General features: G+C 49.2%; 1 protein-coding gene across 1 annotated transcript in view; it reads right to left on the reverse strand.

The window, feature by feature from the left end:
* The window catches only part of WNT4 (Wnt family member 4), a 175491-nt gene extending 152077 nt beyond the window's left edge, over positions 1 to 23414 (reverse strand). The window contains exon 1 of the mRNA XM_073585502.1: positions 22926 to 23414. Coding sequence (XP_073441603.1) covers positions 22926 to 23221 — 296 coding nt within the window. The 5' untranslated portion in view covers positions 23222 to 23414. The remainder of the gene's footprint in view (positions 1 to 22925) is intronic.
* Positions 23415 to 23687: the final 273 nt, after the last annotated feature.

Here is a 23687-nt window from a genome sequence, read left to right on the forward strand (position 1 = left end):
GGGCTGTGGGTCATGATACTGTGTGTGTGGGGCTGCATGAACATTATACTGTGTGGGAACTGTGAGACCATCATACTGTTTGGGGAATTGCAAGGACATCATACTGTATGTGTTAGGCATCTAGTTTCTGCGTCTGCTCTGCAGGAATCCAGAGCCTCACATTCTGCGGTCTCCTGCTGTCTATCTGCTGCAGAGAAGATTACTTTGCAGCAGACCGCTCCAGAGACTAAGTTCCTCTGTGCTCCTACTGGGCATGCTCACGAGGCGATCTCCCATTGGAGATCAGGAGTCATGTGCCCAGGTCCTGCTCCAGATCTCATTGGTCCATATCGGAGATCTGGAAGGCCCCGCAGGCTATAAAAAGCGCGCTTGACCATTCGGCCATGCGCTAGTATAGACTTTTCAAGCTAAATGTGTGAATGGTGACGGATGTATGACTCTGGTGACTGACTCATTTGAAACCCCTTCCCTCTGATATTATGCATGTGGATAGGGAATTAGTGCAGCAGTCAGCGGCAAGCCTTAGGCCACTGTGCACTCCGCACCTCTACTCTAGCGTCCGACATTGCGCCTGCCTCCTAGCTTTGTTGACCAGCGGCCGTGCCCTACGCTGCGCTGCAGTTGCAGCCATCCTTGGCATCCGCAGTAGCGACGCCGCACACACGGTAGGTCTAGACGGACGCAGCTCATCTGCCTTGGGTCCTGCTCCTGTGACCAGATACCGAGTGTGCATTTCCCTGTGGTCTGTGACACTAAGCTCAGTATTTTCGTATGTTTATGTTGCGGCGCTTCTGTGTGTGAACAGAGCCCGCTTTGAGCACTTCGGGTGAAGTCTAACCCATGCGCATTATACCGCCATATTGCTCGTATGTCATTACCTAGCAGCGGTGTAACATCTACTGCACGGTGGACCCCGAGCGGTGAACGCACTTTATTATTTATTTTTATTTAGTGCGTTCCGCCGTTCCTAACAGTATGGGAGCTATGAGATCATCATACTGTGTGGGGGACAGTGGAGACATCATACTGTGTTTGGGGCTGTGGGAACATCATACTGTGTGGGGGACTGTGGGGACATCATACTGTGCTGATGGCTTTGAGGACATCATACTGTTGGTCATGGTATAAGTGCTAAATAACAGGAGAAGTTTGGTTTCTAAACTTTATAAAAATCAGTAAATTATATGGTTTTCATTAACTGCAATTGATAAGAATTAGATTAGCAGTAGCAGGCAGCTAGTCACCATGTTTAATCATGCTCAGTATTAAGCAATACAATTGTTGTAGTAATAATAACACTGCCCAACAAATTTCAGCGAAGTTCTTGTCCCCTTCTAAATTTTGATATGCTGAACACGAATATGTGCTCCAAAAGTCTGTATAATGTAAGGTTTTTAACCCCTTCACCCCCAAGGGTGGTTTGCACGTTCATGACCGGGCCAATTTTTACAATTCTGACCACTGTCCCTTTATGAGGTCATAACTCTGGAATGCTTCCATGGATCCCGGTGATTCTGACACTGTGCTCTCATGACATATTGTACTTCATGATAGTGGTAAAATTTCAATCAAATAACTTGCGTTTATTTGTGAAAAAAGCGGAAATTTGGCAAAAATTTTGAAAATTTCGCAATTTTCCAACTTTGAATTTTTATGCCCTTAAATCACAGATATATAGCACACAAAAAACTTGATAAGTAACATTTCCCACATGTTTACTTTACATCAGCACAATTTTGGAACCAACATTTTTTTTTGTTAGGAAGTTATAAGGGTTAAAATTTGACCAGCGATTTCTCATTTTTGCAACACCATTTTATTTTTACGGACCACATCACATTTGAAGCCACTTTGAGGGGTCTATATGATAGAAAATACCCAAAAGTGACACCATTCTAAAAACTGAACCCCTTAAGGTGCTCAAAACCACATTCAAGTTTATTAACCCTTTAGGTGCGTCACAGGAATTTTTTGAATATTTAAAAAAAAATGAACATCTAACTTTTTTTCACAAAAAAAATACATCAGGTTCAATTTTTTTTATTTTACCAAGGGTAACAGGAGAAATTGGACTGCAAAAGTTATTGTGAAATATCTTCTGAGTACGCTGATACCCCATATGTGGGGGTAAACCACTGTTTCGGTGCATGGCAGAGCTCAGAAGGGAAGGAGCGCCGATTGACTTTTTCAATGCAATATTGGCTGGAATTCAGATCGGACGCCATGTCATGGTTGGCGAGCCCCTGATGTACCTAAACAGTGGAAACCCCCCACAAGTAACCCCATTTTGGAAACTAGACCCCCCAAGGAACTTATCTAGATATGTGATGAGAACTTTGAACCCACAAGGGCTTCACAGAAGTTTATAACGTACAGCGGTACAATTAAAAAATCATATTTTTTCCACAAAAATGATCTTTTCACCCCCAATTTTTATTTTCCCAAGGGTTACAGGACCCGAAAAGTTATTGTGCAATTTGTCCTGAGTATGCTGATACCCCATTTGTGGGTGTAAACGACTATTTGGGAGCATGGCAGAGCTCGGAAGGGAAGCAGTCCCATTTGACTATTTTGGCTGGAATTGAGATCGGACACCATGTCGCGTTTGGAAAGCCTCTGAAGTGCCAAAACAGTGGAAACCCCCCACAAATGACACCATTTTGGAAACTAGACCCCCCAAGGAACTTATCTAGATGTGTGGTGAGTACTTTGAACCCCCAAGGGCTTCACAGAAGTTTATAACGTACAGCCGTACAATTAAAAACTCATATTTTTTCCACAAAAATGATCTTTTCACCCTATATTTTTATTTTTCCAAGGATAACATGACCCCAAAAGTTATCGTGCAATTTGTCCTGAGTACGCTGATACCCTGTATGTGGGGGTAAACCACTATTTGGGCGCATGGCAGAGCTCGGAAGGGAAGCAGCGCCATTTGACTTTTTTGGCTGGAATTGGGATTGGACGCCATGCCGCGTTTAGAAAGCCCCTGATGTGCCTAAACAATGAGAACTCCCCACAAATGACACCATTTTGGAAACTAGACCCCCCCAAGGAACTTATCTAGATGTGTGGTGAGCATTTTGAACCCCCAAGGGCTTCACAGAAGTTTATAATGCCCGGCTGTGAAAATAAAATCATATTTTTTTCCACAAACATGATCTTTTAGTCCCCAATTTTTTTATTTTCCCAATGGTAACAGGAGAAATTGGACCCCAAAAGTTGTTGTCCAACTTGCTCTGAGTACACTGATACCCCATATGTGGGAGAAAACTACTGTATGGGCACACGTCGGGGCTCGGAAGGGAAGTAGTGACATTTTGGAATGCAGACTTTGATGCAATGGTCTGCGGGTGTCATGTTGTCTTTGGAGAGCCCCTGATGTACCTAAACAGTGGAAACCCCCCACAAGTGACCCCATTTTGGAAACTAGACCCCCTAAGGAACCTATCTAGATGTGTGGTGAGCACTTTGAACCCCCCAGTGCTTCACAGAAGTCTATAACGCCCGGGCGTGAAAATAAAAAAATCTTATTTTTTCCACAAACATGATCTTTTAGTCCCCAATTTTTTTATTTTCCCAAAGGTACCAGGAGAAATTGGACCCCAAAAGTTGTTGTCCAATTTGTCCTGAGTATGCTGATACCCCATATGTGGGAGAAAACTACTGTATGGGCACACGTTGGGGCTCGGAAGGGTAGTAGAGATGTTTTGGAATGCAGACTTTGATGGAATGGTCTGCCGGTGTCATGTCGTGTTTGGAGAGCCTCTGATGTGCCTAAACTGTTAAAACTCCCCACAAGTGACCCCATTTTGGAAACTAGACCCCCCACGGAACTTATCTAGATGTGTGGTGAGCACTTTGAACCCCCAAGTGCTCCACAGAAGTTTATAACGCCCGGGCGTGAAAATAAAAAAATTTTTGCCCCCAATTTTTTATTTTCATAAGGGTAACAGGAGACATTGGACCCCAAAATTTGTTTTGCAATTTGTCCTGAGTATACTGATACCCCATATGTGGGGGTAAAACACTGTTTGGGCACATGGCAGTGCTTGGGAGGGAAGGAGCACCATTTGACTTTTTTAACGTAGAATTGGCTGGAATTGAGATCAGAAGCCATGTTGCGTTTGGAGAGCACCTGAACAGTGGAAACCCCCCAATTCTAACTCCAACCCTAACCCCAACACACCCCTAACCCTAATCTCAGCCCTAACCCTAGCCCTAACCCTAGCACTAACCCTAGCCCTAACCCTAATGGGAAAATGGAAATAAATACATTTTTTTAATTTTATTATTTTTCCTTAACTAAGAGGGTAATAAAGGGGGGTTTGATTTACTATATATGGCGGGTTTTTATGTTTGGCAGCTGTCATACGCTAAAAGACGCTTTTTATTGTAAAAATAGTTTTTGCATCACCACATTTTGAGAGCTATAATTTTTCCGTATTTTGAACTGCCGAGTCAAGTGAGGTCTTATTTTTTGCGGGACGAGTTGTCGTTTTTATTGGTACCAATTTTGGGCACGTGACATTTTTTGATCGCTGTTTATTCTGATTTTTTTGGACGCAGAATGAAAAAAAACAGCATTTCAAGAATTTCTTTTGGGGGGTGCGTTTGCACCGTTCCACGTAAAATTGATAAGGCGGTTTTATTCTTCGAGTCGATACGGTTACAGCGATACCTCATTTATGTCATTTTTTATGTTTTGGCCCTTTTATGCAATGAAAACAATTTTATATAAAAAATAATTATTTTTGCATCGCTTTATTCTGCGAGCTATAACTTTTTAATTTTTTTGCTGATGATGCTGTATGGCAGCTCATTTTTGGCGGGACAAGATGATGTTTTCAGCGGTACCTGGTTATTTATATCCGTCTTTTTGATCGTGCGTTATTGCACTTTTTGTTCGGCGGTATGATGATAAAGCTTTATTTTTTTTCTTCGCTTTTTATTTTTATTTTTTAAGGGGTTCAATAAAGAGGTTAACTAATATGACAGTTTTATAGGGCAGGTCGTTACGGATGCGGTGATACTGAATATGTGTACATTTATTGTTTTTTTATTTTATTTCCAAAAAAATGAATTTATTAGGGAATATTTTTTTCTTCAATTTATTTAGCGATTTTTTTATAAATTATTTTTACCATTTTTTTTTTTTTTTAACTTTATTACAATGTCCCAGTGGGGACATAACTGTCATGTGACAGATCACTGTTGATCGTGTTTGATCGCAGTGTGTCAGGGGTTAACGTGTCGGGGGTGGTCCGTGACCGCCCCTGACACATAGTGCCGGATGTCAGCTGTGATAATCAGCTGACACCCGGCCGCGATTAGCGGCGCTCACCACGTGAGCACCGCTGATCGCTATGACGTTCATTCCCGTCCATGGGCATTGGGGCCCGGGTCCCATGGACGGGATAGTACGTCAGATGGCAGAGAGGGGTTAATGGTTGTATAATTTTATTTTCCAACATCATTTTTCGGGAAAGATGGGAGGTCGCCTGTCACGTGGACCCATCCTGTGTGACGCGACCAGCAGGCCGGTAACTGATACAACAAGACACGGCACGTGAAACTGTCCTGTGTGACACGGCCTGCAGGCTGGTTACTAAAACAACAAGACACGGGGAAGGGGAAACAGTTACAACGGTGGGCCCTGCGATTGGGGACGGGGACGTGGAGACCTCCTGCACTCCCCTGAGTCAGTGTCCCTCACACTCCTAACGTTCCCTAGGTCGGTTCCACACCGGGCGCCGATCAAGATACCTGTCACCCTAGCACACCCTACACCTATCCCTTGCTAGGGAGCTGGGTGATGCAGGCACTGGCCCCACCGCTGTTCTAATACACACCAGGGAAAAATACAAACAGGGAAACACCACTTAGCTTTGCTCTGTTGCTCTTGCTCCCAGCAACAGAGTCCACCACTAGAATGCAGCTTTCCTCCTGAATAGCTGCCACCAAGCTCTGTCAGAGCTGCAAGGAAATCCCCTCTGACTCCTTCCACAACAGGGCTCTGACTGAGCTGCCAGGACTAGGGATGGGCGAGTCTACTCGCTAGGACTCGATACTCGGCGAATAGTAAGGGACTCGCTGGACTCGTTACTCGGCGAGTCTCCCAGTGATTACTCGCACAGTAACGAGTCCAATGCAAGTCAATGGCAATCCTAGTTTTGTCAGAGTTTTTTTTTCTCACTCGCTAGACTCGCTATATCACATCGCTGTCAACAGCGAGTCTGAGCGAGTCTGAGTGAGTCTGAGCGAGTCTACGATGCCGAGTCCTGTATACTGGATTCGGGACTCGCTTATACAGAATCTGTTATGTTCCTACAAGTTTCCAAGACAGCCTATGTCAACACACAGCGATTGTGAGCGAGTCTGAGCGAGTCTACGAATCCCGAGTCCTGTATACTGGATTCGGGACTCGCTTATACAGAATCTGTTATGTTCCTACAAGTTTTCAAGACAGCCTATGTCAACACACAGCGATTGTGAGCGAGTCTGAGCGAGTCTACGAATCCCGAGTCCTGTATACTGGATTCGGGACTCGCAAATATAGAATCTGTTATGTTCCTACAAAGCTTCCGAGACAGCCTAGCGTGTTAGGTCAGAAAACTTTTTTAGATGGACAAGCATGTTAGCCAATCATATTCAGTAATGTTGGTTGTGGCAGGACTATGATTGGCTTCTGTCCATCGTGATGCCTATGTCATGTATGAGAGGCGAGGCTGTATATAAGCCTTTTCCACTGCCATTTCCTCTACATTCCTGAGAGATCTGAGATAGAGCAGGGTGAGGTAGATGCTTGAGCAGATCATAGGGATTGTCAGTTAGTGTAGGGAAACTTCAAGATTCCTTATATTAAACCCAAACAGCTCTTCTGAGAGCTACCAGGAGGACAGAGGAGTACTGTGTAGACTGTAGGCAGGCAGGCAGGGAGGATCAAGCCTTACAGTGCAGTGCACAGTGCAGGGACTAGTGTTCAGCTTCACTGCTAGGTGTCAGCACACACACTTACCCCGCCAGCAAGTGACGCCTACAGCACCACCTAACTCCATCTCGGTGACTGTGCATTTGTCAACAATGTCACAAAAACCACAATTTCCCAAAAAAGAGGTTGCAAAGGGACAAGGTCGTGGCCGTAGCAGTGCAGGGAACATCACTTGAGCGATCTCCCTCCAGGCTGTAGTCCGCTGGATGTTATGCCCATAGGCAGGGTCAGTGGGGAGCCAAAGCAGGGGCCGAGCCTCCACCAGATCAATCAACTGCAGCGTGTTGACAGTGACACGGGCCATGATTGCTCTGTATTGCTCTGTGTGTGTGTGTGCGTATGTCAACTCGACTCGGATTATTTCCTGTTTGCTCAAAGCATGGTGTGTGCTAGAGAAAATCGCTTCCCTCGCCTCATCGGCGCTAAATAAGACAAACAAATGCGAGTTTGGACTCGGACACAGCAGCAACAAACTGTTGCGAATGGGGTTTACAAATCGCCAATGCAAGCGCTTTCCGAGACACATCTGCGATTTGTAAATCGCACATTACTCGCTAAGACTCGCTTCCCCATTCATTAACATTGGACTCGCTAGACTTGCAACGAGTAGCGAGTCCCGGGCTCGGACTCGCTAGAGTCAAGCGATTCCGAGTAATTTAGGACTCGCCCATCACTAGCCAGGACCTCTCTCTAGATCCTTCCTCCTCCTCCACGAAGGATGGTTGAAATGAACACTATCACCAACAGTGATTGCAACACCTGACACTCTTTTATAGCAGCCAGAGCAATCACACCTGCTTTATAATCATGTGCAATAACGCTCACCACCACCAGGGGCAAACCAGAACAAAAGACACCACTGTGTAATAATCCTAATGGCCACCGGGGGCAAAACCAACTTAAGCACACAGCTTAAGGAAAAATAAAAGGTTACATGTGCTTTTTATCTGTCATGATCCAGCATGGATCATGCCAGTACCCTCCCCTTAATGAGGGGCCTCTGGACCCTCAAGACTGCTCCTCATCAGGGAACCACCTACAGCGGGGACGCCCAGGTCCAGAGTTCACCCCAGCAACTACCTGCACGTCAGGTTGATGACAAACGAGCACCGCTGATATTGGCAACGAATGTTCTGGAGGCACCACACATCTCCGAAGTGCCAACCTGGGGAACGAGTTGTGTATGTGTATATTTGGGGGTAACTCGAGTTGGTAAGACTCCGCAACACACTTCCACTGGATGTTTTTTGGTGGCCACCCATACATGCTCGTTCACACACAGGTCCGGACCTGAACGTTTATTGCCATACATTCGTTTGTCACAATACGGTGAACTCTTACTGGAACTGACAACAGAGGCGTCCCCCTGTGTCACCACACTCACACCCCCGCAATTCACCACGGGGTACACCACCCTCCAACCCCTTCCACCACGAGGTCTGCGCCTCCCAGGGTTGGCTAATGGCGAGGGTTGAGACTTACCCTACTCCTGCAGCACATCTGCTGCTCTCACTGGAGAGAAAGGGGTCGGTTGAAGAGAGACGGCAGAGACAGTAGTCCCTAGGCTGCAGCCCTCACACGACTGCCCCCAGCTGACTACTTCCCTTGCCCGCCAATCTAGCACCTCCGGTAAGCCGCCAGCCAACACCTCTGCTGACATGGTACCTTGGGAGGGCAAAATGGAGGAAATATACACTCCCTGGTTGCCTCTCTCCAAGCGACCAGGGGAATGCGGCTTCTGAGTTGGCACAGATAGTTTGGCGTGGGTTGGGCAAGCCTTCAGGACATGACCAGTCTGCCCACAGTAAAAACATGCCGACACCACTCCCCGAACCGTAGGCAGCTCCGTACACAAACTAGCTCCTCCTACTTGCATAGATTCGTCTGGAGACTTGGCACGCACTGGGCAGGCTCTCATGAAATGGCCAGGCTTCCCACAGGAAAAGCATACTCTCCCACCATGACGAGCCATAGACACCCCCTTTTTTGTACCAACAACACCGGGCTATCAGGGTTCCTCTGTCCGCACTGGTGGGTCCTCCTCCCTAGCGAGGACAATAGGGGGCACATTTTGTGTATGTCTCTCCCTAAGGCGTCTATCCACCCGGATGGCAAGGGACATGGTGGCCTCCAGCGACCTGGGGGCAGCGTACTGCACCAGAGTATCCTGCAACTTTGGAGACAGACCCTGCACAAATTGACTCCTAAGTGCAGGGTCATTCCACTGAGTGTCAGTGGCCCACGTCCTAAACTCTGAGCAGTACTCCTCAGCAACCCAGGCTCCCTGTTTACACCTACGGAGTCGGGATTCCACCAGGGCGACGCCATCAGGATCCTCATACACTAGCGCCAAAGCCACAAAAAACTCATCCACGCACTCTAATGATGGTGAATCGTCCTGTAGGGAGAAGGCCCAGGATTGGGGATCCCCCTTAAGAAGGGACATAATGATTCCCACCGGTTGCTCTTCACTCCCTGATGAACGAGGGCGCAGCCTGAAATATAATTTGCAGGCTTGCTGAAATACCAAGAAGAATATCTTGGGTTCTGGCTGAGCCTGTCTCTGAACCAAGCCCCCAAAGCCCACCAACAGCTGCAGTTGCTGCACCAACTCACCGCGCAGCCCCCTAATGTCATCCATAAAGATTTGCAGCATTTGGGCAAAGGACTGCATTGGTTCCATGGCTCAGCAGAAAAAACAAATATACGGTTGGTGATAATGTCACGTGGACCCGTCCTGTGTGACGCGACCAGCAGGCCAGTAACTGAAACAACAAGACATGGCACGTGAAACTGTCCTGTGTGACACGGCCCGCAGGTCAGTAACTAAAACAACAAGACACGGGGTAAGGGGAAACAGTTACAGTGGTGGGCCCTGCGATAGGGAATGGGGACGTGGAGACCCCCTGCACTCCCCTGAGTCAGTGTCCCTCACACTCCTAACGTTCCCTAGGCCGGTTCCGCACCGGGCGCCGATCAGGATACCTGTCACCCTAGCACACCCTACACCTATCCCTTGCTAGGGAGCTGGGTGATGCAGGCACTGGCCCAACTGCTGTACTAATACACACCAGGGAAAAATACAAACAGAGTCCACCACCAGAATGCAGCTTTCTTCCTGAATAGCTGCCACCAAGCTCTGTCAGAGCTGCAAGGAAATCCCATCTGACTCCTTCCACAACAGGGCTCTGACTGAGCTGCCAGGACCTCTCTCTAGATCCTTCCTCCACCAAGGGTGGTTGAAATGAACACTATCACCAACAGTGATTACAACAACTGACACTCTTTTATAGCAGCCAGAGCAATCACATCTGCTTTATAATCATGTGCAATAACGCTCACCACCACCGGGGGCAAACCAGAACAAAAGACACCACTGTGTAATAATACTAATGGCCACCGGGGGCAAAACCAACTTAAGCACACAGCTTATGGAAAAAAAAAAAGGTTACCTGTGCTTTTTATCTGTCATGATCCAGCATGGATCATGACACCGCCTCACACATTAGATGGTTAGCTGATCCCTTCATGAGTCACCGACTACAGGGTGGACCATTTATATGGATACACCTAAATAAAATGGGAATGGTTGGTGATATCAACTTCCTGTTTGTGGCACATTAGTATATGGGAGGGGGAAAACTTTTCAAGATGGGTGGTGACCATGACGGTCATTTTGAATCCAACTTTATTTTTTCCAATGGGAAGAGGGTCACGTGACACATTAAACTTATTGAGAATTTTGCAAGAAAAACAATGGTGTGCTTAGTTTTAATGTAACTTTATTCTTTCATGAGTTATTTACAAGTTTCTCTTTGTTTACAGCCATTAACATGTCGCAGAGGTTAACACATGACAAGCGGGTAGAAATTGTGTTGATGTCTGGTGAACGCTGTACCCGGGTCATTGCAGCAGATTTGAATGCAAGACACCTTATGCAAGAAAACTGTCACCATTGCCACTTTATTCAGGTGTATCCATATAATTGGCCCACCCAAAAAAGTTTGCCTCATTACTGAACATAATGTTTTGTGTAAACTGAGGGTCCTGTTCCAATTTTTGTTTTGCCCATTCTGCAAATTCAGCGCACCGATCTGGGTCACCAACTATTCACATTTTATTTAGGTGTATCCATATAAATGGCCCACCCTGTATTATCAAATGTGTATGCGTGCAGACCCCAATACTAGGCAAAGTAGGTTTCGAGGCTAAAAATTGACATATGAGACTTCCACTATTATAAGTGCCAGTGCCATATGAACTAGTGGCACACTTTCAGTCTATTTTCCCACTAATTTAGTATGAGACTATTGTTTTTACCATGCTGGATTAGAGAATGGCTGGTCATTATGAGTTAGGTGATTGATATTCTTTTGTAGCACGGTAAATCATGGTAATACAAAACTAAAATACTATGCAGTAACCAAAAAGCATTGTCGGTCCTTTTCCAAATAACGTCAACATACAGGTGGTTATTAAATGCTAATAAAATAGGCGCTCTGCAAAGTCAATGAGTCTAAAACCTTATTTTCCATAACATTGTATTAGAATTACACTCGACACCAGTTTAGGGTATCCCTGTTCAGGAGTCTGCTGTGTGAAACACTTTCACTGGTATTTTTTATCATGTCATATCTTGTTTCACCTTTCAGATTGATGCTGGAAAACCCCAAAGAAGCATTTTCACTGCAAGACATTCCAATCAACTGAAATAATATATATACATATATATATATACACAGTGGGGCAAAAAAGTATTTAGTCAGTCAGCAATAGTGCAAGTTCCACCACTTAAAAAGATGAGAGGCGTCTGTAATTTACATCATAGGTAGACCTCAACTATGGGAGACAAACTGAGAAAAAAAAATCCAGAAAATCACATTGTCTGTTTTTTTTTCATTTTATTTGCATATTATGGTGGAAAATAAGTATTTGGTCAGAAACAAAATTTCATCTCAATACTTTGTGATATATCCTTTGTTGGCAATGACAGAGGTCAAACGTTTTCTGTAAGTCTTCACAAGGTTGCCACACACTGTTGTTGGTATGTTGGCCCATTCCTCCATGGAGATCTCCTCTAGAGCAGTGATGTTTTTGGCTTTTCGCTTGGCAACACGGACTTTCAACTCCCTCCAAAGGTTTTCTATAGGGTTGAGATCTGGAGACTGGCTAGGCCACTCCAGGACCTTGAAATGCTTCTTACGAAGCCACTCCTTCATTGCCCTGGCGGTGTGCTTTGGATCATTGTCATGTTGAAAGACCCAGCCACGTTTCATCTTCAATGCCCTTGCTGATGGAAGGAGGTTTGCCCTCAAAATCTCACGATACATGGCCCCATTCATTCTTTCATGTACCCGGATAAGTTGTCCTGGCCCCTTTGCAGAGAAACAGCCCCAAAGCATGATGTTTCCACCACCATGCTTTACAGTAGGTATGGTGTTTGATGGATGCAACTCAGTATTCTTTTTCCTCCAAACACGACAAGTTGTGTTTCTACCAAACAGTTCCAGTTTGGTTTCATCAGACCATAGGACATTCTCCCAAAACTCCTCTGGATCATCCAAATGCTCTCTAGCAAACTTCAGACGGGCCCGGACATGTACAGGCTTAAGCAGTGGGACACGTCTGGCACTGCAGGATCTGAGTCCATGGTGGCGTAGTGTGTTACTTATGGTAGGCCTTGTTACATTGGTCCCAGCTCTCTGCAGTTCATTCACTAGGTCCCCCCGCGTGGTTCTGGGATTTTTGCTCACCGTTCTTGTGATCATTCTGACCCCACGGGGTGGGATTTTGCGTGGAGCACCAGATCGAGGGAGATTATCATTGGTCTTGTATGTCTTCCATTTTCTAAATATTGCTCCCACAGTTGATTTCTTCACTCCAAGCTGGTTGGCTATTGCAGATTCAGTCTTCCCAGCCTGGTGCAGGGCTACAATTTTGTTTCTGGTGTCCTTTGACAGCTCTTTGGTCTTCACCATAGTGGAGTTTGGAGTCAGACTGTTTGAGGGTGTGCACAGGTGTCTTTTTATACTGATAACAAGTTTAAACAGGTGCCATTACTACAGGTAATGAGTGGAGGAAAGAGGAGACTCTTAAAGAAGAAGTTACAGGTCTGTGAGAGCCAGAAATCTTGATTGCTTGTTTCTGACCAAATACTTATTTTCCACCATAATATGCAAATAAAATGAAAAAAAAAACAGACAATGTGATTTTCTGGATTTTTTTTTCTCAGTTTGTCTCCCATAGTTGAGGTCTACCTATGATGTAAATTACAGACGCCTCTCATCTTTTTAAGTGGTGGAACTTGCACTATTGCTGACTGACTAAATACTTTTTTGCCCCACTGTATATGTGTATATATATATATATATATATATATATATATATATATATATATATGAGACTGGGGTTCATATCCTGGCTCTCCCCTGTTAATATACCAGTAGTGGTCCTTGGGCAAGACTACTAACACTATAGTGCCTACCTCAATAAACATGAGAGTGTCACGAACAAAGAGAGTCATGCTGGCTCAGACACCGCCCGGATTAATAAGGTCCGCATCAGATACCGAGGAACCAGGACAATCTGATGATAAATGGGCTACTGGAACAAACCATATATAGACAAGGAAAGATAACACGCTACTATCACAGCAGACCAAATGAGAGAAGATATATGAAGTATATGAGGAAACTCTGGATGGATACGAGACCTGCATGTCCAGTGACAGAGAAGCAACTAGTCACCCAATGTTTCAATGTCATAAAGAGAAAGCTATTATCACAACTTGAGATGGATCAAATGCACTGCAGATCTACCCCACATGAAGACCTGGAAGATCAACATGTGCAACCCCCTGAAAATCCTGACCCAATCCTACAACTAAAGAGCGCTGCAGCTGATCTGAAACAGAAGATCTTAGATAAACTAAATACCATCAATACCAGAGATCGACTGCCAAGGCTCAGCAAAGAAACACCACCAGACAGGATGCTAGAAGATGCCAATAGAGCGCTTGCATGAATACCTACCACCACCATAACTCAACTAATAAACTGATCAATGCTACTGCCTCAGCAATCATGGAATTGCTTGGCTATACAACCAGCAAGAAAAGAAAACTGGAGACAAAGATCAAGGTGACACAAAGAGAAGTCAGCCAACTAACAGAAATATAGAAGGGCGTAAAGATCAAGAATAAGACCAAGCTGGACAAGTACAAAGGCCTAACCCCAACTGAGGCCCTAGAGACTGCTAAACAAAGGCTCACAGCACTCGCTGCAAGACTAGGGAGATACACTAGAGCAGCTGAGACCAAGAAGATAAATGCCCTGTTCTCTAAAGGACCATCCAAGGTGTTCTCCCAACTAGAGTAACAGCACAAAGGCAGCAACTCCACCAATAGCAGAGACTAAACAATACTGGAAGAACATATGGGGGAAGGAAAAAACACACAACACCAGTTCAATGTGGCTGCAAGATCTGAGAATGAAACACAGCAACCACCTAGAGTAAAACCAGTCACCATTACAGAAGCAGACATCCAGCAATTGGTCAAGAACATGAAGAGCTGGACAGCACCTGGCCCAGACATGATCCACACCTACTGGCTAAAGAAATTAACAGTGGTACATGAATGCAAGGCAAAACAGATAAACCAACTGCTGCTGATCATGAAGGATCCTCATAAAGGAACAGTTCCATCCAACTACTGCCCAATAACTTGCCTTACAACAACATGGAAACTCCTGTCAGGCATCATAGCCACAAAGCTACATAACCATATGAACCAGTACATGAATCCAGCTCAGAAAAGCATTGGGACCGACACCAGAGGCTCTAAGCACCAGTTCCTCTTCGATAGAGCAGTCGTTCAAGACTCAAGATCCAGACAGACCAATCTCAGCACAGCCTGGATTGACTACAGGAAAGCCTATGACTCAATGCCACACACATGGATCTGTGAATCCTTGGCTTTTTACAATGTCAACAGGAAATTAAGAACTTTCCTCAGAAGCTCAATGGCGCTATGGAGAACAACATTGGAAGTCAACTCAATACAACTAGCACAAGTGACTGACCATCAAATGTGGCATATACCAAGAAGGTGCATTGTCCCCATTGCTGTTCTGCATAGGCTTGTGTGGCACCCCTGAGGGTTCAGTCACCACAGAGGTACTGCGCCTCCTCCTGAGGTGTGGTGCCCCACCATTCAGGTAAGGTAGAGACACCTGACCACACTCCAACACCTGCATCCCACACAACACAGTAGTGTAGCAAAGCACCCTTTGGTGGCTCCCTGCTTGGAACACGAAGCGTGCTGGGAGGCGGGTGGAGTTTAGTTGGCACCAAAAGAGCGGGAAGAGATTAGGATTCAGTCAGTCAGTCAGTCTGACAGAGTCTGTGGAGGAGTGAAGATCCCCTGAGAGGGATGGATGAAGGAAGTTCTGCAGCCGACCTCAGTGACCTGGGTCCGCTGGCACAGGAAAGGAACATTGATGGAAATCCTGACTCTCTCCATAAGAAGGAAGGAATAGTAGGGAATGTAAGGAGAGGAGGACTAAGGATTAGGGTTAGAGCAGAACTCTTCCCAAGTTCACAGCGCAAGGCCGGGGTCCGGTCCCCAAGGTTGTATGGATACTAATGGTCCTGCGACAGACACCGGAGGAATAGAAGTTGTCACCACTTTATTCCCACACAAGACTTGGGGGCACAACAGCAATGTGAGTGAGCTGGGACTAGGTAGTAAAGAGTATCCGAAGCAGGCTACAGCTGTCTGCTGTACAAGTAGAGTTCATAGGAGCATCTGACAGGAGGAACTCCAGTGTAACTCAGTACTGTGAGTACTTCACTATAGGCGCAAGAAGGGAGACGTTCAGAAAAGCCACATATGTTGGCGGAGTGTTGGAAGGGAGCACTTCATCTTGCTTGGAGGTTGGCTGAGCACCTGACCCGGAGGACACGGCACGGATGTGGGCACCTGTATGCACAACAGACTGAGTAAAGCTTTGGAACTACATGCCCTGGTGTCCTCCGCTTATTCCTGCGCCAACCCACTCAGCACTGCTACATCTTTGTGCCTAACACTGCACCATCCACGTCTCCCCTCACCGACTTCACCTACTCTGCCCTGGGACTACAGCCGTACCTGTGGAGAGCCACACCATCATTGCTGCACTACACCATCTGTCCCAGAGGATCTGCTTGCAGCGTCAGCTTAACATCTCCCTTGCCGAACACCACAGGTGGCGTCACGAATCATCCACTCACAAACTCTGTTCCATCGCTTAATCCCTTTTGCATGGGTGCCCAGGGCCATGGACCGGGTCACCACTGCTGTGACATTCCACTCTGAGAGACCGGCCCGGTACCGAGTACCCCACAGCCCTGGGAGGGTGACCCAACTATGGCATCACGAACAGGATGACGAAGCCCGGTGCCACCGGGTTCTGTGTGCCTGAGTTTTATTGGACTTAAACATTGCTGAAAATGTGCAGAATAACCAAATTGATAGACTGTAAAATGGACTCTCAAAATGGCCACCGACGCGGTGAAGAAGGGCGTGACAACATGGGTGGTCCTAAGAAAAGACCGCGAACTGTCCTGGGCCTCCCCTGCCTGAACTTCTATGCAACTGCAACATGGCCCACCCCCCGAGGGGTTCGGATACTGGCCTTGTATGGAGGAGTAGGAAGACGCCGCCCCCTGAACGAGGAGCGAGAGCCAGTGGTGGGAAAAGAGGCCAGGAAGGAGGAAGAATGCCAGAACACCATGATGGAAGGAGGAGGGAGGCCCAAACATCGCAAGGAGGTTGAGCTGAACCTCCCCAGCGCATTGGCTGAAGGCTCCGATCCAACTTCCACAATGAACCGCCAGCAGCTGGAGGACGAGATTGTCAGCCAACCCACCGTCTGCGGTTGAGACAGGAGGGGCTCTGGATCATGAACTGGCAGCATGCCCGGGAGGGGCCTAGACCATCGGTACCTCCATCACCGGTACCCTCGCCATTGGTACCCGCCACCGCTGCTATATCACCGGTACCTTCACCCGCAGTACCCGTCGCTGCTGCACAAGATCTCCTCTAGGCAGCACCTGTGGAACCTACGGCCGCTGCCCTGTCACCGGCGGCGCCTGTCTCCATCTCCGTGCTGCAATCACCGCTGAGCGTGGCCTGTCATGAGGAGTTCCCTGGGGGCCTGGAGGCTGAAGCGGAGGAAGATGAACTCCTGCCTGGACCTGACACGGCTGCGCAGGTCCCACCGGAGACCCCTGTGGACCCGGAACCGCCATCTGCCCTGCCATCGTCTCCGATCTTGGGACGGGCAACTCTGGTGAACATCGTGCACCGCCGGGAGGCTCCAGGTGTGACCGCCACCCCTGCCAATGGGTTACCCTCTGAGTTTTCGCGCACTGCGGACGGCATGCTCGAACTTCACATGGGACAAATGGAAGAGCTATGCTCCCAATTTAGAGACACAAAGCTGACTGCGATGGGGAAGTGGAAGAAATCCCTGCTGAAAAGCGTGAGACTGGAGCAGACACGTCCCATTCGGCATCTTGTGGGTACGGTGGAAGAGTCTGAACAGCAGACGGGCATTAATATGCATCACGGATTCCCTTTGCCGCAGATTCTGAACCCTCGCCTTTCACCCTACAAGCGGCCACAGACATCAGTGCCACCAGACGTTAGGCCAAAAACCAAGGCAACAGCTCTGCTAACTGTGGTGCCACCTGAAACTGGGGAACAACATCCATTGGTACCAGCTGCAACTCCTGCAGAATCATTGGCAGCAGAGATACTACCAGCAGCAGCTGAAATGCTACCCTCAACAGGCAGCAGTTACTCCTGTTGCCATTCCATCTACACAGGAAGATACCAACCTCACTTCCTGGGAAAGGGAATACCTGCAATTTGTGGACAATCAGCAAGAAGAGGATGTCCTTCAGTTCTCCCGTGGAAGCAGAACAAGCGACCCGCTTCCACCGCCCCAGGAAGAGACCATCACTAAGCATTAATAACTAACTGTTACCCAGGAGGGTATAGGCACCGTTATGCCTTTTTCATTTTTTTTTTGTTTTGTTCATCATGTTGTTTTTCTTTTGATTCCAGTTTGCCCAATTTCTTAGGCAGCCTTTTATATTTGAACTGTGGAGATCATGGACAATGAATGATCCAGAACTGTCCTGTAAATAGTTGCACCTCTTTAGGTGCCTTTTCTTGGTTTTACATACACCTACTTTAATAGGGACATTTCAAAAAGCATATACAGAATGGGAGGAATAGGGCTAAGCAACAGCACATGTGAAAAAGACTTGGGTATTCTAATAGATCACAGACTGAATATGAGTCAACAGTGTGATGCAGCAGCAAAAAAGGCAAATGCAATTCTAGGATGTATTAACAGAAGCATACAGTCTAGATCACGTGAAGTCATTATTGCCCTCTACTCCTCTTTGGTCAGACCCCATCTGGAATATTGTGTCCAGTTTTGGGCACCACATTTTAAAAAAGACATCAACAAACTGGAGCAAGTTCAGAAAAGAGCGACCAGAATGGTGACCGGTCTGCAAACCCTGTCTTATGAGGAAAGGTTGCAGGATTTGGGAATGTTTAGTTTGCAAAAGAGAAGACTGAGAGGAGACTTAATAGCTGTCTACAAATATCTAAAGGGCTGTCACATTGTAGAAGGATCATCGTCAGGGGTGGATTAAGGGTAGCCAGGGCCCGGGGCAGTTCAGACTCTGTGGGCCCCCCTCGTCACGTGACGGGGGTCACGAATCGTAGAGCCACACTCTACATAGAGAATAATGGGGCCTCCAGCACCGACCTCCACCCGCAGAGCCACACTCTACATAGAGAATAATGGGGCCTCCAGCACCGACCTCCACCCGCAGAGCCACACTCTACATAGAGAATAATGGGGCCTCCAGCACCGACCTCCACCCGCAGAGCCGCACTCCACATAGAGAATAATGGAGCCTCCAGCACCGACCTCCACCCGCAGAGCCGCACTCCACATAGAGAATAATGGAGCCTCCAGCACCGACCTCCACCCGCAGAGCCGCACTCCACATAGAGAATAATGGAGCCTCCAGCACCGACCTCCACCCGCAGAGCCACACTCCACATAGAGAATAATGGAGCCTCCAGCTCCGACCTCCACCCGCAGAGCCGCACTCCACATAGAGAATAATGGAGCCTCCAGCACCGACCTCCACCCGCAGAGCCGCACTCCACATAGAGAATAATGGGGCCTCCTGCACCGACCTCCACCCGCAGAGGAACACTCCACATAGAGAATAATGGAGCCTCCAGCCGCAGAGCCGCACTCCACATAGAGAATAATGGGGCCTCCTGCACCGACCTCCACCCGCAGAGGAACACTCCACATAGAGAATAATGGAGCCTCCAGCACCGACCTCCACCCGCAGAGCCACATTCCACATAGAGAATAATGGAGCCTCCAGCACCGACCTCCACCCGCAGAGCCCCACTCCACATAGAGAATAATGGAGCCTCCAGCACCGACCTCCACCCGCAGAGCCCCACTCCACATAGAGAATAATGGAGCCTCCAGCACCGACCTCCACCCGCAGAGCCGCACTCCACATAGAGAATAATGGGGCCTCCAGCACTGACCTCCACCCGCAGAGCCACACTCCACATAGGGAATAATGGAGCCTCCAGCACCGACCTCCACCCGCAGAGCCGCACTCCACATAGAGAATAATGGGGCCTCCTGCACCGACCTCCACCCGCAGAGCCGCACTCCACATAGAGAATAATGGAGCCTCCAGCACCGACCTCCACCCGCAGAGCCGCACTCCACATAGAGAATAATGGAGCCTCCAGCACCGACCTCCACCCGCAGAGCCACAATCCACATAGGGAATAATGGAGCCTCCAGCACCGACCTCCACCCGCAGAGCCACACTCCACATAGAGAATAATGCAGCCTCCAGCACCGACCTCCACCCGCAGAGCCGCACTCCACATAGAGAATAATGGAGCCTCCAGCACCTACCTCCACCCGCAGAGCCGCACTCCACATTGAGAATAATGGGGCCTCCAGCACCGACCTCCACCCGCAGAGCCGCACTCCACATAGGGAATAATGGAGCCTCCAGCACCGACCTCCACCCGCAGAGCCACACTTCACATAGAGAATAATGGAGCCTCCAGCACCGACCTCCACCCGCAGAGCCACACTCAACATAGAGAATAATGGGGCCTCCAGCACCGACCTCCACCCGCAGAGCCCCTCTCCACATAGAGAATAATGGAGCCTCCAGCACCGACCTCCACCCGCAGAGCCGCACTCCACATAGAGAATAATGGAGCCTCCAGCACCTACCTCCACCCGCAGAGCCGCACTCCACATTGAGAATGGAGCTTCCAGCACTGACCTCCACCCGCAGAGCCGCACTCCACATAGGGAATAATGAAGCCTCCAGCACCGACCTCCACCCGCAGAGCCGCACTACACAGAGAATAATGGAGCCTACGGCACCGACCTCCACCCGCAGAGCCGCACTCCACATAGAGAATAATGGAGCCTCCAGCACCGACCTCCACCCGCAGAGCCGCACTCCACATAGAGAATAATGGAGCCTCCAGCACCGACCTCCACCCGCAGAGCCACACTCCACATAGAGAATAATGGAGCCTCCAGCACCTACCTCCACCCGCAGAGCCGCACTCCACATTGAGAATGGAGCCTCCAGCACCGACCTCCACCCGCAGAGCCGCACTCCACATAGAGAATAATGGAGCCTCCAGCACCTACCTCCACCCGCAGAGCCGCACTCCACATTGAGAATGGAGCTTCCAGCACTGACCTCCACCCGCAGAGCCGCACTCCACATAGGGAATAATGAAGCCTCCAGCACCGACCTCCACCCGCAGAGCCGCACTACACAGAGAATAATGGAGCCTACGGCACCGACCTCCACCCGCAGAGCCGCACTCCACATAGAGAATAATGGAGCCTCCAGCACCGACCTCCACCCGCAGAGCCGCACTCCACATAGAGAATAATGGAGCCTCCAGCACCGACCTCCACCCGCAGAGCCACACTCCACATAGAGAATAATGGAGCCTCCGGCACTGACCTCCACCCGCAGAGCCGCACTCCACATAGAGAATAATGGAGCCTCCAGCACCGACCTCCACCCGCAGAGCCACACTCCACATAGGGAATAATGGAGCCTCCAGCACCGACCTCCACCCGCAGAGCCACACTCCACATAGAGAATAATGCAGCCTCCAGCACCGACCTCCACCCGCAGAGCCGCACTCCACATAGAGAATAATGGAGCCTCCAGCACCTACCTCCACCCGCAGAGCCGCACTCCACATTGAGAATAATGGGGCCTCCAGCACCGACCTCCACCCGCAGAGCCGCACTCCACATAGGGAATAATGGAGCCTCCAGCACCGACCTCCACCCGCAGAGCCACACTCCACATAGAGAATAATGGAGCCTCCAGCACCGACCTCCACCCGCAGAGCCACACTCCACATAGAGAATAATGGGGCCTCCAGCACCGACCTCCACCCGCAGAGCCCCACTCCACATAGAGAATAATGGAGCCTCCAGCACCGACCTCCACCCGCAGAGCCGCACTCCACATAGAGAATAATGGAGCCTCGAGCACCTACCTCCACCCGCAGAGCCGCACTCCACATTGAGAATGGAGCTTCCAGCACTGACCTCCACCCGCAGAGCCGCACTCCACATAGGGAATAATGAAGCCTCCAGCACCGACCTCCACCCGCAGAGCCGCACTACACAGAGAATAATGGAGCCTACGGCACCGACCTCCACCCGCAGAGCCGCACTCCACATAGAGAATAATGGAGCCTCCAGCACCGACCTCCACCCGCAGAGCCGCACTCCACATAGAGAATAATGGAGCCTCCAGCACCGACCTCCACCCGCAGAGCCACACTCCACATAGAGAATAATGGAGCCTCCGGCACTGACCTCCACCCGCAGAGCCACACTCCACATAGAGAATAATGGAGCCTCCAGCACCGACCTCCACCCGCACTCCACATAGAGAATAATGGGGCCTCCAGCACTGACCTCCACCCGCAGAGCCGCACTCCACATTGAGAATGGAGCTTCCAGCACTGACCTCCACCCGCAGAGCCGCACTCCACATAGAGAATAATGGAGCCTCCAGCACCGACCTCCACCCGCAGAGCCACACTCCACATAGGGAATAATGGAGCCTCCAGCACCGACCTCCACCCGCAGAGCCCCACTCCACATAGAGAATAATGGAGCCTCCAGCACCGACCTCCACCCGCAGAGCCGCACTACACAGAGAATAATGGAGCCTCCGGCACCGACCTCCTCCCGCACTCCACATAGAGAATAATGGAGCCTCCAGCACCGACCTCCACCCGCAGAGCCACACTCCACATAGGGAATAATGGAGCCTCCAGCACCGACCTCCACCCGCAGAGCCACACTCCTCATAGAGAATAATGGGGCCTCCAGCACCGACCTCCACCCGCAGAGCCACACTCCACATAGAGAATAATGGAGCCTCCAGCACTGACCTCCACCCGCAGAGCCGCACTACACAGAGAATATTGGAGCCTCCGGCACCGACCTCCTCCCGCACTCCACATAGAGAATAATGGAGCCTCCAGCACCGACCTCCACCCGCAGAGCCGCACTACACAGAGAATAATGGAGCCTCCGGCACCGACCTCCTCCCGCAGAGCCACACTCCACATAGAGAATAATGGGGCCTCCAGCACCGACCTCCACCCGCAGAGCCGCACTCCACATAGAGAATAATGGAGCCTCCAGCACTGACCTCCACCCGCAGAGCCGCACTACACAGAGAATAATGGAGCCTCCGGCACCGACCTCCTCCCGCACTCCACATAGAGAATAATGGGGCCTCCAGCACCTACCTCCACCCGCACTCCACATAGAGAATAATGGGGCCTCCAGCACCGACCTCCACCCGCAGAGCCGCACTCCACATTGAGAATAATGGAGCCTCCAGCACCGACCTCCACCCGCAGAGCCGCACTCCACATTGAGAATAATGGAGCCTCCAGCACCGACCTCCACCCGCAGAGCCGCACTCCACATTCATGGCTGCTCTCTGTGCTGTGCGCACAGGACTTGTGATGAGGTCACAGGAGGGGAGGAGACAGGGGTCACATGATCGGGGGCCCTGACACCTTACCTCCTGTGATCTCATCACAAGCCTTTGCACGCTACTTGTAGATGCTGCTGGTAGCAGAGCACATAATGCCGCCCCCACGGTCACTCACTTTTAGGTGGGGAGAAGATGGAGTGCCATTGCAGCAGCCAGCAGGAATGTGGTGGGGGCCCCCTTAGAAGCTCTTGTGGTGGGGGCCCCGGGGCTGAAGCCCCGCCTGCCCTGCCTATAATCCGGCCCTGCGCGGTGGCGGATTATAATGGGGCAATTTACTGGCCTGGGCTGTTGGCCCCTTAACCCCACTGGGCCCGGGGCAACTGCCCAAATTGACCTCATTATAATCCGCCACTGATCATCGTTATTCTCATTTGCACAAGGAAAGACTAGAAGCAATGGGATGAAACTGAATGGGAGGAGACACAGATTAGATATTAGAAAAAACTTTTTGACAGTTAGAGTGATCAATGAGTGGAACAGGCTGCCAAGAGAAGTTGTGAGTTCTCCT

This window comes from Dendrobates tinctorius, unplaced genomic scaffold, assembly GCF_039654945.1.
Source record: "Dendrobates tinctorius isolate UK_male_01 unplaced genomic scaffold, ASM3965494v1 ptg000086l, whole genome shotgun sequence".
NCBI lineage: Eukaryota > Metazoa > Chordata > Amphibia > Anura > Dendrobatidae > Dendrobates > Dendrobates tinctorius.